Below are 21,891 nucleotides of genomic sequence, written 5' to 3'. Positions count from 1 at the left end.
AACAGCGTCATTACATCACATTTCATTATAGGCCTACATTCTTATTAACATATATAGTAAGTCACTGCATACAATACAGACATATATATATATATACATAACTCCCTCAATAATGAGCAGAAATCTTATTTTGTCATTTCAGAATTTGTAATCCAACCTTCCTCGAGCTCGAACGCAATCCCCCTCTATTCCTATCTCTCCTCACATCTTTTATTCCTATGAGAGCGGGCACCTCGCGCCGGGTCAGCGTTGGCATCCATGGCAGTGGATAAATGCTTAATCACGGCTCCTTCTGGCCAGGAGCCACGCTGGAGGCTTGCATCATATCAGCAGGCGAATGACCCAGCACAGGCCAAACTGTCAGCGCAAGGGGAAGCAGAGTGACGCACACATGGTTCCAATCTGCTGCCTTTCTCACAGTCGGCTATGGAGAGGGGTGGGGGGGGGGGGTGGGGTGGTTAAATGGGGGGAGCCTTTTATGGAACTCACTGTAAATACAATTAAACGCCCCGGCGAGCGAGCGAGCATGTCCACACTTCAGAGGGGTGTGAGAGTGAGAGGCACACAAACGTAATCCCACCCCAAAGATCTCACAGGATTTACATGATGCCACACTGGCCTGTTTATCATTCCAAAACATGCAAGCTCTGATCTACCATCATAATGCCTTCATAATGCCATCATGGTCGCCTGGCCATCTCAGACAGTGAACATCCACCTTGTCACCTAAAAACACCCAAACATCAACAGCCAGAGCTACATCAGAAATGTCAAATAATACAAAAATAAATAAACCCTTGGCACTTTTCTAAAAGTTTTGCTTTTTGTTGGGCCTGAATGTTGTTTCACAAGACAGTCAGATAGTCGGTTTCACAAAGCAAGCCGGTAACAGGTGTCTGCACACTTTCCTCTCAAGCCTTCACTCACAGAAAATGCTTTTGCAGCACTCCTCATACAAGTCGAACCTTTCCACTCCTACTGAACTCATTCTAATCCAAGGAAACAACACAACACCCCATCTTATTAAAACAGCCAAATTAGGCATTTCCTCTTCTTAATGGCTGTATGGAGTGGGAGGCAGGGAAGAACGCTCTGATTAGATCAGCTTTGCAGAGATTTACTGTGCTCCACGATGACTGGTTCATTTGTGCACGGATCCCACACGATCTGGGTGCCAAAAAAACGTCTCTGCCTGGGTCAGGATATTCCCCTGGTAGGTGTCGTCAAGGTCAGCCCAAATCTCTTTACAGTATGGGCTGATGGGGGAGAAGACGTGACCTCTGACCCCCAGGGGTAAAAGGTGAGAACTCTGGGAACATTTCTAAGCAGGGCTGGCTCCAGCCAGCAGACAGCAGACAGGCTTCACGGTCTCCCCTCCACATTCCTTCCCAACTTAGATCACCCAACATGGGCCGCACAGGGCCCAAGTGCACTCATTTGCATGTTAACCAACAATTGCGTTTTTTTTGGGGGTATGAAACCACTTTTCTTCACCACTGGCATTGTGCTGACTCACGGAGAATCTCAAACCAATAAGTTTGCGTTCAGGGAAAGTTCCAAGGGTGAGGTAGATCTTGGACTGTATGTGAACTGTTTCATGGCCCAGTGTAAGGCACTTACAGAGTTCAGGAATTGAATCGCTTTCACCACAAAACCATCAACACTTAAAGCTGCAAAATGCAACCTCCTGAGACATACACCTAAAATGAGCTGTTGAGTCGGAGCTGAGTGTGTTATTACTTTTATTTACTATCAGATTTTTTCCCTTAATGTTAGTGTGGTACCATCTACGAGGTGAGAAAAGACTGAAATAAGCAGAATTAGCTGGATGTTAGAGGTTTGCTTTAAAAGACATATTTCTCAACTGTACTCTTTTGCCACCAATGGAAACAGTGAGTCTCCAATTGAAATTCACTGATATTTCTAATAATGTAAGGGCTAAGCTGGAGATATTATGGCACTTGAGACTTTAATACTGTGGAGAATCTTAATCTGTGGCAAACACACCTTTCAGAGATGCTGATGGGAACCCCACTGAGAATTTGATTAGACATTAGGAAGGATTAGGCGCTAGGCAAATGAAATGTATTATCATTTGCAAAGCTGATGCAGTAAGCTAAAGTCTATGGGCATGGGTGCAAGGCAGATGTAGTTAACCTACCAACATAACATGCAACCTCACATAAATTACACTGTTAATTTCACACAGTTCTTTAAAAATAAGGCCTTGAGTAAAAATGGTTAAATCTGAAGATAGTTGTCCTTGAAATAATTGGGTCTATGTCATTTAGTCAGGATGGGTAATTTTTTAATGTTCGACTGTTCCGACAGTACCGTGTATGAAGGAATTGAAATTGTCAATGAGGCATGCCTTAGCCTTCCATGTGGGATCATTCCAATATATTTGGCTAGTGTCATGGGTTATAGAACAAGAGAAGTGAATTATGAACATATAGAAAAGTCACCAAACAGAGCAGAGAAACAAAGCATTTAACACTAGAGGTCTCACAAATCTTTTGTACATAGCTCTCTAATGATTCAAGTTTTTGTTGATGTTGTTTTGGGTTTGGGTCTTTTTTTCGTCCCTCAGGGAATTTGAGAAATGTGGAGGTTTTTATGGTGTTGCCTTGCCGGAGCCAGCCTGACTGGATAGCATCTCAGCACGTGAGCAGCTGGCTTTAAAGGCAGACACAGTGCACAAGAGACCAGTCCACAAACAGCCAAAACTTTAACACTGTGGCTCGCTCGTCAAAAAGGAATAATCAATCATTCAAAACCAAATACATACTAGATACATCTATATGTTAATACTTAATAATGAATTTTCTGTTTTTCTAAATGTAAGAGGAAATGTATTTTTTTACTATGAGTTCATTCTCAACAGATTGTGATGGGGAATCGTCTCCCAGTTCTGCTTGAATTTTTCCTCTTGCACCTGTGTCCACCAGCAGGACACGCAGACATTCCACTCATGGTCAGCACAGACACTGGCTGGGGGAAACCCATCAGCCACTCCGGCTCCAAATCCCAGCGAGCTCTCCCTCATATATTACATTATCTGGATGCAAATGGATGGATGGAAGATCACGTGTTTGCATAGTTGTCCATTCAAATACATGTCAATACAAAATGATTTAAGATTTAAAATGTCACCGTAAGCATAGGCTGAATTTGAATGGGACAATGATGCATGTTTCCCTGCACTCAGAGGACAACTGACCAACAGTGAGAGGGAGGACAGATTCATTCAAGATTCTAGAACAGAGCAACGTATTCTCCTGCCAGTAATCTATCTTGCTCTGTTCTAGAATATTTGGTGACCATGTCTCAGGTTATGGGTCGGACACAGCAGTGCTGCACAAGAGAATGAGCACAGAAATCCCTCAGGTCTCAACAGACTCAGGGCCAAGCCCAGGGATTGGAAACGTAAAGCCCAGTTTTTCTTTTTTTTTTGCCATATCAACCACCGACTGTGAAAATGAAATAAAAATGTCACCATTTTTTTTAAGCAAAAACAGTGAGGGAGATCTGTAAGTCATCTGTGAAAATGAGTTAAACAAAAAAAAAGCCTGGCATTTCACAACACGTTAGCCACAACCCGTTGAGTTGTCACAGCAGTGTCACATTGGCTCGGGCATTAGTGGACAGCCTAACGGGTCTCATCCGTGCCCCAGACCGGGCCGTGTTTGGATGAGCCCCGCGATTAGGTGACTTCCAGTGTGACTTTGCACAGTCCCATAAAGAGCTTCCACGCATGAAAGAGGCGTAAGATGAAAGAAACTGGGCCAGAGATAAATAACCTCCAAGTGTGCAGAATAACAGGTCAATTATCCGGCACTTTCCAACAACGGCACACACACACACACACACACACACACAGAGGCACAAGGACAAAGAGAGGACGTGAGGCAAGCGCCTGTGGGCCAGGCAGGCATGCTGTCATACTTCCCCCAGGCAAGGTCAGCGAAGCGTGTCTCACCCTCCTCAAGCTGTAACACAATTACGCTCAGAGAGGCCCTGCAAGACGGCCCGTGGCCCCCCACACACACTACCCCCTGCAGGGCAGAAGCTGCAATAGCCCGACTAAAGAGTGACAAAAAAGGAGCCCAGGAGGCAACTGCAGGAGAGGGTAATGGGCTTGCGATCCACTGTGTCATCTTTTCCCACGGTCCCCACCTCCATCTCCATCTTCAGGGCCTCCACACGCTGGCCCACTCCTACACACCACGCAGGGAAGCTTCGTGTGGCACCGGCTGCTGAGACACAATCGCCCCTTCAGTGGAAGCTTCCCCACCACGCAAAACCGACTTCCACGCTGTTCCATAGGCAGCTGGCTCGACATGGTTGTGTGCTGAGCATCAGGCTGGAAGCAGATTGTGTGTGGTGTGTGTGTGTGTGTGTGTGTGAGGACACAATAGGTATCCATGTGTTAGCCCACCACCCCTCCAGAGTCTCAGTGTGTGGTGTGTACATGGGCCAAATGCTGCAAATGTATGCTGTCTGCTGCATCCTCTAGGTGGACGCAACACATCGGTGGCTGAGAGAAGAGCTGTCCAAGATGGATGCTACACAAGCTAGGTGCTAAGAGAAGCAGTATACAAGTGTGGATTGGACTTCAGCTATGTACTAAACCTATGCCGCAAATGAAAATGCTTGTCTAAAATACATTTATACCAGCTGGTTATCATTACCACAGGCTGAGACAGAGGGATGACTGGAATCGGGTGTTAATGTGCTAAAATACAGAGATTTGAATAATTTGGAGTATGAGAGAGCCATGAATGAGCTCTGGGAGGAATAAGAGGCCCTTGGCATCCCCACAGGCTATTCAGCATGGGTTTGTCATTTGTCAATGTCAAACAAGGAAAAACTGAATTGAAAAAGAAATGCTCATCTGTTTCAAACATCTACTCATAAATAGTTGAACAGCATCATCTAGTGGTCATTTTTTGTAAAGCAGCAAGTGGTACACACAGATATACCACTTTTGCATATTGTTTCGATATGCTATTAGTATTGCCATCATATTCTGATTTTATTTGTAATGATATATTGTCAAATAAAGGACAGGTAAACACACCTGTTGTTTCTACGAGCCGTCCAGGCCATGCACTATGCAGCTCTGTGGTTCGAGACGGATGACCAGTGAAAATGAACATTCTGCACATTATCAGCCACTAAAATACCCAAGGATATCAATTTAGCATGCTCTCAAGATTTTATTCAGACCAGCTGTGCTGCTATTGGTGCTGGACAGGACTTTGCATGACTTTCATTCTCCATAATGTAGCTTTCATTCAGATTCAAAGGTAAACATCTCATTCTTTCATTGGCACTCAGTCATGTTTGGAAATATAATGGAGTGTTTAATTTTTATGACACAACTGCTCTTGACATCCAATACACTATTTATGCACTAGAACTTAGGCTTGAAATTAATGTGAGGTTATCTGCAAATTCTGGTCAGGATCATATTTTATTATTGAAAATAGGCATTTAGTTGAGACAAATAGATGTGATCCAACATTAAAAAATGTAATTTTCTTTAGCACCATATATTTAACTTAGAGGCTCATTTTATTAAAAAGAAAATTAACATAGAACTTCACGGCTGTTTTCTCCTCAATCATGCGTAAATTTTTTTTTTTTTTAAAGGTGAAATAGTTTCTGTGATTGTATAATTTATTCAAATATATACATTTACAAGGTATTCTTGAAGTATCACCAATCAACCAGTTGATGAAGGTCCTTTAGAGGATGTCAGTAAATAACACTGAAAGGGCAGAATCATGGCATGCAATTATATATTTTATCTAGAGGCCATAAACCTCCAACTGTACGAATGCTTGCATGTGGCTGTGAAGCATTCACCCTGAGGCATTGTCTTTTGCCTCTCAGTCTCTCAGGCCAAGTTCAAGCACAGTGTCATTTAGAGCACAACATTCAACACTAATGAGAATCACCCTTTTCACTGGCAATTCCAGTAACACTTTGCTTTGAAAATCATTCTATTAGTCTGTGGCATCTGTTCAAGGCGCCTTTCTGAGAGTGCCATGTTTACATGAAGCTGTGGGGGACTAAATGGGGTCCAATAAGCGATAGACAAAGTACACTGACCACTGAGGCCAGGCTGCTAAAAGCTGCATTCCATCAAACTACCTGCTGAACATTTGCAGCCTCCCAGCTGCTGGAAGGGGCACATACATGCATATAAAATTCAGCTAAGGGCATTTTTCAACCAACACTGCCGGTTCCATTCGGAATTCTTTAAAATCTTGGTGGCATCTAATGAACCTCCCCACATTTTCACCACTTTTGAAGCGAACCAAGGATGCGTCAACAGAGGGGGTTGCATGCATAACTGAACTGTAAAATGACACGCCCACTCCAATTCACAGGAAAAAAACAACTGTTGGTCAAAATGTTTTGAACGATTCAACGTCTGGAGTGTGAACCAGAACGAAGACGGTTCTCTGTTGGTGGAAGGGGTCTACCAAAGACCAGTAGGCAACTGGACACATCCTTCCACAATAGAGTAACCAACAAAGACACAAGTTCTTGTGCCACAGAGATTTTCCATATTATCTATGCTACTAGGTCACCAAGTGACAAGAGAACAGGAAAACCTATTGCCACAAGGGAGACATTGTTTCAGTGCCCAATGTCAACACAAACATGGTTCACTGGGTAGGAGGGATCATGAGATTTTGAACGACTGCACACAACCAACACACACACACACACACACACACACACACACACGCGCGCACACACACGCGCACACACACGCACACACACACAAAGTGGATTAAATCAAGCTGATGCACAAGTCTCAGAGTGATTTTTAATCTCAAGTCACATTTTGATACACCTGTCATTTGTCTCTAGAAGTTAAATGCGAGGGTTGTTTTAGAACAGAAAAGGGCGTCTGTTACATGTCAAAAAAGCTGCTGCACAGGAACAAATTGCTTTTGTGTCAAATACAGACCTTGGTTGTTTATTGTTTTTTTAAAAAAAGAAAAGAAAAGTAAAAAAAACCTTCACTATTCTGTGACACTACTAGAGGACTACAGGCACACTTCAAATTATTATGTTTTTTTTTTTTGTTTAGAAGACTTCTCTGATCTCAATGTACCCACTACCACTACTATACAATGTATTATGCAGCTTTGTCATTGTCAACTATGTGTTGTATTAGTTTTCAGCATGCCATCATACACACAACCTAATTAGTTTAGTTTAGGTGAATAGTCAGTTTAACCTAAAATGATGCTCGATGGAAAACAAATGGGAACAAAAAAGGAAAACGGAACCCGTGGCTGAGGGACAGAGACATGTCTCACGCTCTCAGTCAACTCGAAATATCTTGTCAACTTTAAAGCTAATGGTCAAAAGCGCTGGATCAAAAAAAGAGATACATTTGTGCACGTCTCTTAAAACAGAATGTCACATGGTACCCTGACTTGATAGGCATTCCTGTTTTTTTTTTTTCTTTCTTCTTTTCCTTCTTTTCATACTCTTGACGTCAGCCTAACTAACAGAAAAGTCCAATGTCCTGCTCTTGCTGATGTGATTCCTTAACGTGTGGAGTGAGCGGTTCATAATGTTTTTTTTTCCGTTTAACAAGACATTTCTAAGAGAGTAAGGTTTAAGACAGAGGGGTCAAAACAATCATTTACAATTAATTGCTGTACGACTGTCCTTCTGGCGGCTGTGGAAGCTTCATATTTTCTTTGGACATCATTAGACGTCGTAGCTCTTGAAGAACAACTTTAATGCTATATGAATTTTGCCATTTCGCTAGAATTGGTATGCTCCGTGCATCCACCTGGGATAGAAAGAGAAAGCGAGATGCACTTGAGTACAGAGGCCAAGATCAAAAGGTCATCAGCAGCACTTGAGCATCGCACTGGAAGCTGTACATGGCAGGCATTGTGTCAATCATAAATGAAACATACCCTACTGCAACACTAAGAGGGAAAAACTAAATGCTTAAGCTTGTCAACTAGAAAATTGAGTTAAGAAAACAATACTCAACAACGTATAGGTATGCAGTGTAGTTCCACATGATCAGTTATATCAGGCAGGAAGAGGCCTTAAGCAATAATTCATATGCCTAGTTGCCATGGCAATGTATATATTGTCATATATAATGTATATAATATGTTGGTACACAGGCATGATTGTTGCCATGAGATGTTATTAAAGTTACAACAGCTGATTACCCAAATCAAAATGAAGCAGTGACACCATCATAAGAATAAATTATGTTCTGATAATCACAACAGGAATTTACTTGAAGGCTGATAAATTACAATTAATTTAATTCAATTAAATTCATTAAATTAAATTCATTCAATTAAATTCATGTATCCAGCTGAAGCTGCAAGTTGGTTTGATTTAAAAAGACAGGGAAAAGAAAACATACGTACCATTCCATTGGAATTATTTATTCCATTCATGCTAATTTTTGTTACAAATCTAACAGTCGGTGGTACTTCGGGATATTTGGGTCCACACTCCACTTTCAAACTGTATATCCTGTTTTCATAATTAGTCTGCAACACAAGAGACACACAACAGCATTTTGTAATTAAAATAGATGTAAGTTATTCTGTCATATGCAACAAAGAGTAACACTTCCCTTCAATGGAATCTGTAACACAGCAGGCAGAAATTCATATCAGCCCATTACCGTACATCTTTAAATAACAAAAATGTGATTTGCTTTGCTGAAAAGAACAAATGTGTAAGCACAGCACTAGAAACACGTCATACAGAACATCCCTTCAGCCTCCTGAAAATCGAGATACTTCATTAGCTCCATTTAGGAAATTGTGTTTGTATGCCTGTTTGTCTGTCAGAAGGACTATCAAAAACTAACAGGCCAATTTCCATGAAACTTGGTGGAGGGATGGAGCATGTGCCACAGAAGAACCCATAAAATGAATCCTTTGAGTGAGTGCCATTCCATGTTCCTATCTAAATAACTGTATAAATACCAGCACACTAGGAAAGGAGAACTGGAAGTACAGTACTGACTTGCAAACATCTTAGGGTGCATCCACACCGGATCCGTTTAACTGGACCATACCCGAGTGTGATGACTCCCCCCTAGCCCTGACCCAGCTGGTCTCTGTTCACATTACATGTTTGTTTGTGGACCAGGGTTCGTTTAGGTCATAAACACTAGCTTCTTTTTACCAATATTGCTTGGCAACGTCGTAAAAATGGCAGTTTATTTCTTGGTTTTGGAACAGACAGCATTCAAACTGCACCAGTTCTAACAAACCGCACCCCAGACCCCCGTTTTCTAGCGGACCCAAAAGCAAAATTGAAATTTGAGTCACTGTTTCAGTTGGGATCAAATAAAAGATGTCCCAACAACAAAATGCAGGTGTATAGAATAGGGATCAGAGGCATGCATGGAAAAATTGCACAGCAGCAAAATGTCTAACACCTGTCCAAAGTTACATTTGATTACCCCCCTCTCCATTAGAAATGCTTAAAGAAAGGCCAGCCAAAATTCAGTACAGTCAGACTTATATCCAGAAACATGCTCAAAAGGCAGTAGCAGCATGGCATCATAAGATACATAGATTGTTAAATGTATCTAGCCTAAAAAATTCTTCACATGTAATACTGTAACACGTAGTTAAAAAGTATTACCGTAACTAATTCTTTTTGAACAAACTCAGTGGCTAATCTACCATGAAGGCTCTATGTAAAAAATACAATATATGCCAGTTTCCCTGTGCACTAGTGATGCATCATCTGCTGATTTGGTGCAACTTAGGATACTAGTTCAGGGTCACATGCTTCAGTAAAAATCTTTGTCACTTTGACTTTGAAAGTCTCTGTGTTCACTACACCGTGCAGGCTAATATCAGTTTAACCATTAGCCACCAGGACAGACACACTATGCAATACACTGGGCTGTAGTCTGTCAATATCTACTGGCAGAGTCTAAACTTCCCCCCCTGGTCAGTTATTTATGCCTTGGGATTTTGAATATGATGTAGGCCTGTCAACACAGTCTTCTTTGACAGAAAACATTTGAATGTGTCCATCATAAACTATCACTGCCTCAGGACAACTCTCCCTGGAAGTTCTTTAAGCGTCTCCACCATATGTCACACTGGATAGATACAATTCATATAAAAAAAGGGACATCCAGGACTTAATTTGTGCCAGAGCTCAGTTCCCTGACCTCTGAGTTGGAACCTCTTCCTCCGCTCCCGGACAACTTCTGCACCTCCCTCACCGTTAACGTTTATTAAGCATTACTTATTACATTACTTAATATAATATATTATAAAACTATAGCTCTGCATAAACTGTAACCCTGTCAGACATGGGGGCTTGCCAGTGTAAGGGAGGGAGAGACATACTCTTGCAGGGCCGATTATCATGCCCGTCCACCGTGTCAGTGTCATGTCCTCGTCGTCCTCCAGACCCCAGCTGACTGTGCCGTCGCCCACACCTTTCTGTCCTTCTTCCAGCTCTTCCAACAAACGAAAATTGCGTGGAACTTTAACTCCTGCAGCAGATGTACAGCATTGGAGAAATTATGATCAAATGAACAGGACATTCTACATTTGAATATTGTTCACAGACTTACCATCCACTGAATGAAACATCTGTCAAAAACTTTATTCATCACATGAGGGGTGGAAAAGAAGGTATTAAGGCCATAAGGGCCAACAGTCAAGTAGATCTACATCAAACAATCATCAGTCACAATTATTGACATAAATCAAAGCGTAGTACACCGTATGTTTACGCTGTTCAAAATACAGTTCTACAGCATACATAAAACTAATGCTCAGATAATTTGTTGAAGCGGCAAGGTCATAACTTTCTGCAATTACATTTATGGAGATGCACAAATGCGCAATCCACATCTCTTTGGTAGACTACATTCTACCGAATAATGTAGGGAAAGAAAGTAGAGAACTGTTCAAATGCGGGACATTCTAAAACGCTTAATGCTTGCAAGTATCGCACAATTTAGCATGCCCGACTTGTCACGTTAGATTATGAGATTCTGTACAGTACACAGAGTGCAGCGAGTTATGCAGCATTGTGCAATCATACACCACACTGTTAGGAGTTTTGAGTCATTAGTCACTTCCTTAAATGTAGCTAGATGTAAGTTGCTCTGAATAACAAGGGCCTATACATTCCAGCGCCCCAAAAATGTGGACGCTGATTTCATAAAAATAAGTCACACAACCATCCAATTAACAACAAGGCTATATGATCACCACCACATACTTCAACACCCCCAAAAAGGATAGCGAGACAACCGCACTCTGATAAACAAACTTAGCTTGCTATCAACCCAAAGGAAATGAAAACGCGTGTGCAACATTTATTTTACCGGAAGTTAGTGGATATTTCAGCCATGTAACCTCAAATAAGTTGATAATACTATTTATATAGTATAACTAGATTTTTCAGCCTCGCATATGCAATAATCAGGAAGCTAACCTATGTGCTCACTTAGATGGATTCAATCTTGCCATTCCAAATTTAGCTTAGCTAGCGAGCTTCAGAAATGTTAGCCATTCATGGTCTAGCTTGCCACACAATGAACAAGGAAATTTCTCTTCAGAAAGTCCATATTACCTCCAGTTTCAGACCACCACCAAAAGAATGCATATACTACTGCACATACAAACTACAAGGCATCATAACAACGTCTTAATATAACACTGGCTGCTGACTAGGGAACTATATAACAAGGCAGCTAACGTTAATGTTATGAATCCTTGTTATAACTAACGTTGACTCGAAGCACTAGGGCTAGCGTGTTAATTTGCACAAAGTACTCAAAATACAAAGTCCGATTACACACAAAACTGCACGCCCATTTAATTGAGAAGTCAGTCGATACACTCTTTACGATTGACCTACGAACTCCAGCTTACAAGAGGGGTTTTTAATATTTCACAGATTGTGAGACAAACCTGAGGAGGCCGCCATCTTCTTCAGCCAAATCCAGAAGCACACGAAACAGTGACATACGAGTCACTTGACTAAAACGTCACCACCACTGCACTGGCATGGAGCGGTCGAGGCAAGTCTGACAGGGGCGTATGCCCAAAGGCAAGTTTCAAGATGGATAACCAAACAAAAAACCTTTTAAAACTTTACATCCAAATGATTTAGGCGATGCACATATACTACTTGTGTTATCACACTTTTGATGAACCACTAAACCAAGACTTCTTCGGAAAGGAAAAAAAGGCAGGACGCAGGTGGGATATCCTTCACACACTGTATTTAGTCAGACATGTGCACAAAATACTTTCAACGATGCTCCACCCAAGCGCCCCAAACACAAGGGTTTGTTGAAAGTCAGACTGCTATTTCTCGACCTGCACTGAGATGTAGCAGCTGTGTAATGATTTTATATAGTGGAGAAATATCCCTCAGAAACGGATTCAATTTAATTAATTGAATCTGTAATAAATGAATGATTGTGACAGCTCAAGATTAAGGACAGGTTGCATGAGGCTGCTGTGGGATCCCTGAATATTTCATCTGTACTGCAGAATAGTGATGGGGAGCCTGATATTTGACGTTGTCTACTGAAGTGGAGATGTCCATGAGGAGATATGCCATACGGACAGGGCAGCTGACCGACCAGATCAGGCACTACTGTTCCATCACCACCAATGTGCAAGTCAGTCTTACAGATTAAATTGGAAAACTACATAAGATGTGTTTTCTTTAACTGAAAGTTCCCTAGTTCTAGAAGGTTCAAGAGCTTCTGGGTTCTGTAGGGCCAATGCCAAGTGACAAAAGTACAAACGAAACCCAAGTTAATGGCAAACATATTTTATTGCATTACAAAAGGAAACATACTAGTATTTATTAATTCATTATTTTCAACATGGAACAGATAGATCCTGACAGATAACCAGGGAAAGCAAGGGCATGCTACTACATTTTCAGAAAGAAAATGGTCACTCCCTCCAGGCACAAAAGCATTATTTTACAACAGGCGGACAGTTTTCCCTGTGACTGTTAAATAGTCTTCATCTGCCAAAGCTCTGAGAGCCTCGTCGAACAGGTCCTTGGTGATGGCCTAGAACAACAACGAGATAAACCAAAACCAGTCAGGGAGTTATTTCTATAACCATTTATCACCATCCCTCCTCATGGTAGCAAAAGACTTGTGTTGTCACTGGCCATGTTAAACTATTGTGTTAGAGAATATTAATCAACTTACAGCCTCAGACTGCCCCCGAAGGTCATCAAATAGCTGCTGATATTTCATGGCAGGTGTCTTCCCCTTTGCCTGAATCATTTTCTTGAGGGCCTGAGCAATTTCCTCCTTCCTCTTTCTGGCAGTAGCACTCATTCCTGTTCAAAATCAAACGAAATCCCACTCATTTAACATAACATGTAGTATTTGAGGTATTTTAAATAATGGAATACCCAGACAGTTACAATACTTGAAACCAGTATTATGTCTGAAACCAGACATATGCAATATCACAAAGACGGTAAATTTAACAGCAATTTCTAGCACAATGCCTTTCATAAGCAATTTTGTCCTCTTGGATAAGTCAGTGTTACCTGTTGTGAGGATAGAGATGTCCACAAATCCTGTTCTTGGGTCAGTTGCCGACTGCTTGAGGGCCTCCCTGTGAAGTCTCTTGGCTTCTTCCACGTCAATGGTCTCCACCTTTTCAGAGAAGCGCACCTTGGCATGGGCCTCCGCCAGGCGGATGAGGGACTCTAGCTGACGTGGGTAAGCGGACACCATACCCCGGCCACTGCCGATCTTCCTCATGTCCACATATGCCTTAGGAATTGAGATGGAGACTGAGTTTTAAAGAACTTAGGTCATGGTCTAATGCATCAGGCAAAATCAATGCTTGCAATCATTGCAATAGTCCTCAGTGGTATGTATCCTAGAAAGCTTTATTAGACAGCCAACAACCCAGTCTCCCTTAAGAGATGTGGGTTGTTAGTTTATTCCTGTCTACACAACACCTATATTCCTGTGTGCATCTCAATAGACCACTGCAGTACCTCGATAAGCGCCTGGCTGGCTTCTTCACTCAGCCTGGGGACGATGTAAGTGCGGGCATAAGCAATGTAGTCCTTCAGCACAGCCATGTCCAAGTACTCCTCCTCGATCTGCTCCTCGCTTTGGTAATAGAGTGCCACCAAGTGGTGGGCTAGCCGTCTGTCATAAGCCTCATCCTGAGGGTCCAGCATCAGGAAGATGAGGTCAAATCTGCATTGAAGAGGATGATTTGGGGGGGGGGTACATAGTTGACAAATGCTTTACTATTTCAGTGCAGACTCTTTGGAACATTGGTAATACAATCAATTAACAATGAATAATAAACACTACAATATGTTTCAGAACATATTTAAGTATAAGTATATATACTCTTTTGATCCCGTGAGGGAAATTTGGTCTCTGCATTTATCCCAATCCGTGAATTAGTGAAATACTCAGCACACAGTGAACACACAGTGAGGTGAAGCACACACTAATCCCGGCGCAGTCAGCTGCCTGCTACAACAGCGGTGCTCGGGGAGCAGTGAGAGGGTTAGGTGCCTTGCTCAAGGGCACTACAGCCGTGCCTACTGGTCGGGGTTCGAACCGGCAACCCTCCGGTTACAAGTCCGAAGCGCTAACCAGTAGGCCACGACTGCCCCCAATTTATATCAAACTACATACTTTCATACATGAATGATGCATACATACACAATGATGGTAAAATAAGACATTGATGTTGAATTGTGACGTGCAACTATATATGAAGCTAAATATTTCTAGTCATCTCGGCAGAGATCCTGACCTGGACAGGAGTGTGTGGGGCAGCTGAATGTTTTCGATAGTGGTCTTCTTTGGGTTCCACTGAGACTCCACTGGATTGGCGGCAGCCAAGACGGAAGTGCGAGCATTCAGCTGACAGATGATTCCAGCCTATGGCCAAAGGAGAGCAATTCTAAATCAGAGATCGGTTCTCTAAGTCAAGGATGGGTCCTTCAAAGCCACTCTTTCAAGGACGTTATATAGTCAAATCTCGCCAAGCACTGTTTCAATGTCAAGGGAGCTTGAAAATTCTATCAAAGTACCGAGTTCTTCGTTCTGAGATTTTCAAGGATGCATGCGTGTAGTGGAATACCCACAATCCTGTGCGCACACTTGATTTTTAATAATGCACCTGCAGCTTCCTGCACACTCGCTAGTCTGTTCCATTGCGTGTTTTCCGTATGCTAAGAAGAAGCCTTGCCTCGTCTGTGAAGGATTCGACTCGGCGGGACTACCAAGCACGAATCCTTGACTGAGAAAAACAGAGTGTGTGGTGGGTCAGGTGCGTCCTGGCATTTTTACGACACATCGGGGCAAATGCTAATGACTGTACAAAACAAAAAATGGTAGCAGTCTAAAATGGACACCTATTCAAAACTCTTTTTTGCAAATAGCTTAGCAGTCATGTTAAACAATATGCTATATTTCATCTTGTCAGAGAAGCCACACACAAACACAGTGCTCTTTACGCTACCTTGGCGATGGAGAGTGTCTGTTGCTCCATGACCTCGTGCAGCACTGAGCGCGTGCTGTCGCTCATCTTGTCAAACTCGTCAATGCAGCAGATGCCGTTGTCGCTGAGCACCAGCGCGCCCGTCTGCAGGACCAGCTGTCGCGTCTCAGGGTCCTTCATGACATAGGCAGTCAGACCCACGGCGCTGGAGCCCTTGCCTGAGGTGTACTGGCCACGCGGCACCAGGTTGTAGACGTACTGCAGCAGTTGAGACTTGCTGGTGCCAGGGTCGCCACAGAGCAGGATGTTGACTTCGGCACGGAAGTTGCCGCGGCCCGTCTGGCTAAAGTCCTTCCGTGTGCCGCCAAAGAGCTGCAAGAGGATTCCCTATGGCAGACAGAAAGATGATGTTTCAACTATCCTCAGAATGTATTAATTATACTTAATCAAAATCATATGATCCACCCATCATATAATCTTAAATCTGCAGCAAAAAAAATTTAAATGCTAAATATTTAACTCTGATTTTTGCATGGCGCTCCAGGCACACACACACACACACACACGTCTCCAATGACATTCCTTCCATCTCAACTCAGGTACACAACCTGAGCCCTACGCTGACAGTGGGACTTGCGAGAGGCCCTACTGACCTTTTTGATGTCCTCGTGCTCGTAGATGCTGGGCGCCAGGGCAGAAGAGAGGCGCTCGTAGACGTCGGGCTTGCCGGCCAGTTCGCGGAGGGTCTGCACGCGCTCCTCGGTGAAGAGCTTCTGGTCGCCGTCCTCGTCCACCCCGTGCAGGCGCCGCTCGTCTGTCTTGCGGAAGTGGATGGCGTCGATGTGAGTCTTGTACACAGCCTTCACCTGGCTCTGCCTGGGGTTCACACGCATCGGGGCGGCCCTGTAGATGCCTGCGGCAGAGGAGAGGAGGGAAGTTTTGCTTTAGAAATAGAGGAATGAGATTAACCTGATCACCATCCATCACCTCTGTATGAAATGTGCTACATGACTTGACTCTAAATGACATTAAACATTTACAAACCCAATGGATTACAATACACCATGCAAGTACAGGGTCATTTTCACTCGATATACAGCCAATAATAGACCCAACTGGTTAACAGTCCTCTCAGCGAAACACTTCCTGAGTAAAAAAAGTAAAGAAAAGTTCAAGAAGGCCAGAAGGCCGTTTCATACAGCTTCAACCCCTCCTCCTGTACCTGTGATATTGATCCTGTCTCCAGGCTGGACTTTGTCCACGAGGTCATTGTGAGCGTAGACCACAGTGGTGTGAGGGGTCTGACCAGCAGGCATGTCCTCCGGAGATTCCTGCAGCTTAATCTGGACAACAGCATTCATGGCGTCGTGAGAACGTGATCAGCCTCATAGAAACATGGTGCTAAACTGTTAGTGCCCAACTACAAACAAATGGGGTACACACATACATACACACTTCATCCAGATCATATTCTTAATCTCAATCACAGGATTACCCTTCATAGAATATGTGAAGGTTATACTCTGAAAGTAATGCATATTTAGAGGCTGAAAACAGTTTGCTTTTAAGATCTAGCTCAAGGGTTACTGACAAACTTTTTTTTTTTTTTTTTTTTTTTTTTTACCTGGGGCGACACAAAGATCACACAAAACATCTATCCCAAATATCACAGCACACGTTCCCTTGGTAACTGAAATCAGTGCTTTGATCCCCTGACATAGCATCTGTTGACAGGGGCACTTGAAAGCACAGGGCCCCAGTGCCACACGCACCATCTGTTTGTCGGAGAAGGCGGAACGGTTGTGCATCAGGGCCAGGCTGTGGGTGGTGTTGCAGTTGCGGCAGACGGCAGGCTCAACGATGCGGCCACGGTCCACTTCCACGCGCGTGCTGAACGCACACACCTGGCAGCGGAAGAAGGCCTCCTGCATCTCTGGGATCAGCTGGGACGTGCGGATCACCATGCCACTGATTGTGATGAGTTGGTCAATGTCTATAATAGGGAAGGTCCATAAGAAAGACAGAAAGGGGGGGGGGGGGGCGGTGTGAGCGAGATCTTGAGGCTTGAACCTGATGGTGCTGGAATAACACTGCTGTTGCTCTAGTTTCAGACACATCTTGGCTAGGTAAGCATAACTACATGCTAAATATATCAGTTTTATGAGAGGTGGCAATAGAAAAACACCACTTGTGAGTTATATTCAGATAATATTACATAACAAGATCATAAAAACATTAAAATGCATAACAGGTGTATACATATACACTGGCAAACTCATGTGTTTCTCAAATTCACAGCTGTTTCATATTCAAAATGTGTCTGCAATGGAATGATGCCTGCTTCTGAACAGATGTCACATAACTTTGTTATGACCGGCTACCCAGAGTTAGAACAGGGTTTAAGAGTAAAGGTGAGCACACCTCCTCACTCCAGTCAAAATAGCAGATATGTGTCATTAGATCACGTGTTAAAATAACACTTCCGGCCTCCCGTTCTACCTGGCATGTTTACCTTCAGGGTTGAGGCTGCGCATGTTTCTGGTTTTGAGGGCGTTGTACGGCCGCACTTGGATCTGATGGTCTAGCATGGAATCTGGGTAACGCTCGAAGAATAGCTCATTGACTGCCATATCAAATGTAGGAATGACTTCCTGTAAACAGACAAGGGCAAACCATGAGAGGCCTTCCAGATTTAACTGACCAGAGCTACTAATTGTCACATGCAGTGTTCTGCTCAACTGGGCAAACTGACACGAATGGGGTGTCTTACCTGGGGATAGCAGATGAGCTGTCTGTACAGATCGGCATCGAAAGACTGCACATGGCCACAGTTCACATTCAGCACGGGCTCCCCAACAACGCTGATCTGTGGAGAACACAGACATGTTAGATCAACAATATGACCACATAGGTCCTTAAGTTATGGCATATACTGTAATTTCCCAAGTATAGGACACATTGTAATGTTTTAAGACACAAAGTTATGAATTAACATGAGAGGTTATGTAGTAATAAACAAAAAAAAAGTAAACAAAGCAACCAGTAGGCCCTTAAGCAGCCCATTTTTACTAGAGAGAGATAGAGAGATACTTGAATTTCCCCTGGGGATTAATAAAGTAAAGAATTGAGTTTTCTAGCGATTATCATTAAGTGCAGTTTATTAATGTTGTAAAGGCAATAATGATTATTTCTGAGGTAGGCCTATTTGGTGAGGTAGCCTAACCTAACACCAGAAGAGTGTGTGTGTGTATGTGTGAGAGAGAAAGACGAGATGAGTGTGTGATGAGTTTTTAGGTGTAACGCTCACTTGCAATTTTACATGAATTAGTTCACTACTTAAAGTTTCCACAACTTATCAATTATATCGACTCACAACATTAGGCTACAGCTACTACAAATACCTTACCTTCTAACTAGCTAATACATTAATTCAGCTAATAATGCTTACGTTGCCTTGTGTCAGCTACGCTTGGTGAGCTGGTGTTAACAACTGGATGCTTTCAGCTCAGATGATGAATCATCGTTGACGTGCTGTTGTGGTACGGCAGTTCTGCTTTGCGGTGGACACATTGCACCTTGTCTTCTATTCTAAGTTTGAAATGATCCCAAAACATTGGACATTCTCTGCCTTTCACAGACGGTTTATTGGCTCTCAAGTCATCGTGCCAACTTAATAAGGTCAAATAATGTAAGTGACAGGAATTAAACAAAGCCTGCCTCGATCATTTTTTGTAATCGAATTATTCGAGTATTTGTTTAAGCCCTAGACAACAGCATTTCACACTCTTTGGTATACGCTTAACCACCTTATGTTGTACACTGGGAATGGTTTTCCAACAGTTTCCAGACATTTTGAGCACTTGTTGACTGCTTTGTGTTTACTTTCATGTAGTCTTGTCTCACCTCGTCTAGTTTCTGCATGTACAAGGGCTCGTTGAGATCCAGCCCAGCATTCTCGTCCTCTCTGGAGGTGAGATCGATGAAGCGCTGCAGGAATCTCTGAAGAAACAATTGCACCCCATTCACACATCTGCTCCATGTAGAACAATGTGATACTGCTTTGATGACACAAAGTTCCTTTACATCAGTTATATTAGAAAATGTCATTTACTTTAAAGCATAACATCTTTATACCTTACTCAAAGTCAGCCAATACTGACTACAGAGTAAGACAAACAAACAAATACAGAGAGCCCCAAGCGGTCTTTCAAACGCACATGACCGCTCACAGGCACAGGATTGACAGGTCATACCTGAAACTTTTCCTTGCAGGTGCCTACGTTGACGTCAGTTCCCCAGATGACCAGCCTCTGCCCTGCAGCCTGATCACTAGCCACTGCATTGTCTCCAGAGGGCTGACCGGAGAGACGCACACATATCAATGAGTCTGCATCGCACTGGGATTGCACTAGTGTCTTTGCCAATGACAAACTGAACACCAGTTCTGGGAATAACTTCAGTTACAATACTGACAATGCTTTGAGTTGCATCAAACTAATAAGCATGCTCAACTTCAAAATTTTCCATGCAGAAGTCTAATTTCAACAGAACTGTAAACTTGAAAATAAACTGAGACTCATGACCAGATTTCACACAGGAATTATTCATTCATCTGTGCATTTCTTGGTAGAATTTGCATGCACAACATACATCTTTATTGATAAATATATTAAAATATCTCAGAACAAGTTCTTAAAATGTACAGAATACGTGTTCCAAACTCCTCACAGTTTAGGCCACACTCAGGTATGGTTGAAGTACTACACATAAGCACTCACAGGTTCTGAGAGGAGGTCCACCTGAGGGGCCTTCCTGACCGACCCAAGATCGGCTCGCTGGCGAGCCGGAGTTCCACGGATCCCGCTACGGGGCGTCCCCTCCACACGGGAGCTGGGCGTCCCATACAGTAGTGGGGAACTCACGTCCACTTCGCTGGGGAGCACTGAGCGAGAGATTACATTTAAGATCTGATGTTATCTGAATTTGATGCCCATGTCAAACACTTTATGCACTTCATGCAGTGCAATAACATTCCGACATGGTGAGATGCTTTGAGCATGCAACACCTCAAATTTGCATTAATCTATCCATCTTCGTCTATATGCATCTATGCACTAAACAGGGACACGGCTGGCGTTCTAACAGGGCTAAATGTTTACCTGAGCGCCTAGGGCTGGAGAAGAGAGATGTGTCCTGAGGATTGGGACTACACATGTCTGTGGCTGGGGAGGTGGGCATGGGCTGCAGGTCCCCGATAGACGTGTCCTGGGACCTGGGCCGCTGGGAAGGAGGGGACAGCGGGTCCTCACTGCCAGCTGCGTGGAAGGCAAAAAGTGTTAAAAACAGTTAACATTTTTTTCTCTACTAGCAAGATTGAAATTAAGTTGAGTGGTGTTTGATAAGGCCGTACGTGTTGGAGGATTGCTGGTCCTTCCACGCTTGCGACTTGGTGTTGAAGTTGGCGAAGACATCTTGGGCACAAATTATTTTTTCTAATGAAAAGCACAGTTTGAGAATGAGTTAATTGCATTAACAAAATGATACACTGATGCAAACCATGAAACAATGCTAACATTTTAAAACACATACAATCCTGAAGATGTCACAATGACCGTAACGTTAATTAGTGTGTGACCTTAGAGAGTCAATGTTAGAATCCGAATAGTTACATTAACTCTTACAATCAAGGGCAATATATCATTGTCTGACAACAAAGCACCGTCGATTAAATGTTTCTCTACATCATTGAAGTTGAAGTGAATGTTGAAATCGTCAAATACTTGGCAGACTACAAGAGGACACGGTTACCAACAAAGGCAGCTAACGTTAATAAGACGGTTAAGTTACTGGAAGCATCTCATTTTAATAGCATCACTGAACGTCCAACAACGCGAAATTGCCGACCAACACAAATACAAAACGCAGTCTTGGCACTTTAATGACAAGATAGATATCTAGGAAGCACAAGCATAGTCTTTTCCAGCAAGTTAACTTAACGTTAAAATTGAAGTCAGATCATGGCTGCCTTAACCATGCTAACCTCTCGACGTTAACGCCATCAAGCAGTAATATCTAATGCTCCAAAACATGATAAGCTTATTTTCTGTACAAGTTCAGAGAACTTTAATATAACAAACAAAGGCATCACACAGCGATAATTGCATGTAACATTAAAGCGTCTGCAATTTACCAAAACATATCAACAACCCACCTGCTCCAATGTTCCTCTCCGACAATGAAGTTGGCGCGAAATTGCACCAGTGACGCAAATTTCCCGCGAAGAATTACACCAATCATGACACTCGGGCGTTATTATTTTTCTGCAATGGAGATCCTGCGCAGTGCACTCTAACAAAATACGGTTAAATCG

At 42.9% G+C, this 21,891-nt stretch overlaps 2 protein-coding genes across 6 annotated transcripts; both read right to left on the bottom strand.

The window, feature by feature from the left end:
- Positions 1-6,830: 6,830 nt before the first annotated feature.
- Positions 6,831-12,073, bottom strand: ube2v2 (ubiquitin-conjugating enzyme E2 variant 2). 2 transcript variants are annotated; one of them, XM_048263254.1, is made up of 4 exons: positions 11,973-12,073; positions 10,392-10,540; positions 8,433-8,558; positions 6,831-7,828 (listed from the first exon to the last, which is right to left on the bottom strand). In XM_048263254.1, the coding sequence occupies exons 1-4, from the start codon at positions 11,986-11,988 to the stop codon at positions 7,682-7,684; spliced, it is 438 nt and encodes a 145-aa protein (XP_048119211.1). In that variant the 5' UTR covers positions 11,989-12,073; the 3' UTR covers positions 6,831-7,681. The 2 variants fall into 2 exon arrangements, with proteins under 2 accessions (XP_048119211.1, XP_048119219.1); XM_048263262.1 differs by lacking the exon at positions 11,973-12,073 and adding an exon at positions 11,632-11,653.
- A 757-nt stretch (positions 12,074-12,830) lies between these two features.
- Positions 12,831-21,821, bottom strand: mcm4 (minichromosome maintenance complex component 4). Of its 4 annotated transcripts, none has more exons than XM_048259161.1 (17): positions 21,733-21,821; positions 20,932-21,013; positions 20,681-20,836; positions 20,300-20,463; positions 19,775-19,876; positions 19,425-19,520; positions 18,292-18,387; positions 18,034-18,172; positions 17,294-17,514; positions 16,744-16,864; positions 16,175-16,434; positions 15,543-15,908; positions 14,832-14,959; positions 14,050-14,257; positions 13,591-13,819; positions 13,241-13,374; positions 12,831-13,096 (listed from the first exon to the last, which is right to left on the bottom strand). In XM_048259161.1, the coding sequence occupies exons 2-17, from the start codon at positions 20,990-20,992 to the stop codon at positions 13,004-13,006; spliced, it is 2,574 nt and encodes an 857-aa protein (XP_048115118.1). In that variant the 5' UTR covers positions 20,993-21,013; positions 21,733-21,821; the 3' UTR covers positions 12,831-13,003. The 4 variants fall into 4 exon arrangements, with proteins under 4 accessions (XP_048115118.1, XP_048115146.1, XP_048115127.1 ...); XM_048259189.1 differs by lacking the exon at positions 21,733-21,821 and adding an exon at positions 21,712-21,727; XM_048259170.1 differs by lacking the exon at positions 21,733-21,821 and adding an exon at positions 21,562-21,662.
- Positions 21,822-21,891: the final 70 nt, after the last annotated feature.

Source organism: Alosa alosa, chromosome 1 (assembly GCF_017589495.1).
Source record: "Alosa alosa isolate M-15738 ecotype Scorff River chromosome 1, AALO_Geno_1.1, whole genome shotgun sequence".
Lineage (NCBI taxonomy): Eukaryota > Metazoa > Chordata > Actinopteri > Clupeiformes > Clupeidae > Alosa > Alosa alosa.
Note: the sequence above shows the minus strand (reverse complement) of the source record. Positions and strands in the feature narration are given on the sequence as shown.

Excerpts from the sequence above, each read along its gene's own strand:
- ube2v2 (XM_048263254.1), bottom strand. Across the intron at positions 8,559-10,391 it reads TGATAATCGGCCCTGCAAGA|ACTAATTATGAAAACAGGAT; the intron begins GTATGTCTCTCC and ends CTTGTGTTGCAG. Across the intron at positions 7,829-8,432 it reads TAAATAATTCCAATGGAATG|GTGGATGCACGGAGCATACC; the intron begins GTACGTATGTTT and ends TTTCTATCCCAG.
- mcm4 (XM_048259161.1), bottom strand. The coding sequence starts at position 20,992 with ATGTCTTCGCCAACTTCAACACCAAGTCGCAAGCGTGGAAGGACCAGC. Across the intron at positions 20,837-20,931 it reads GACCAGCAATCCTCCAACAC|CTGGCAGTGAGGACCCGCTG; the intron begins GTACGGCCTTAT and ends CCTTCCACGCAG. Across the intron at positions 20,464-20,680 it reads CTCCAGCCCTAGGCGCTCAG|TGCTCCCCAGCGAAGTGGAC; the intron begins GTAAACATTTAG and ends TCTCTCGCTCAG.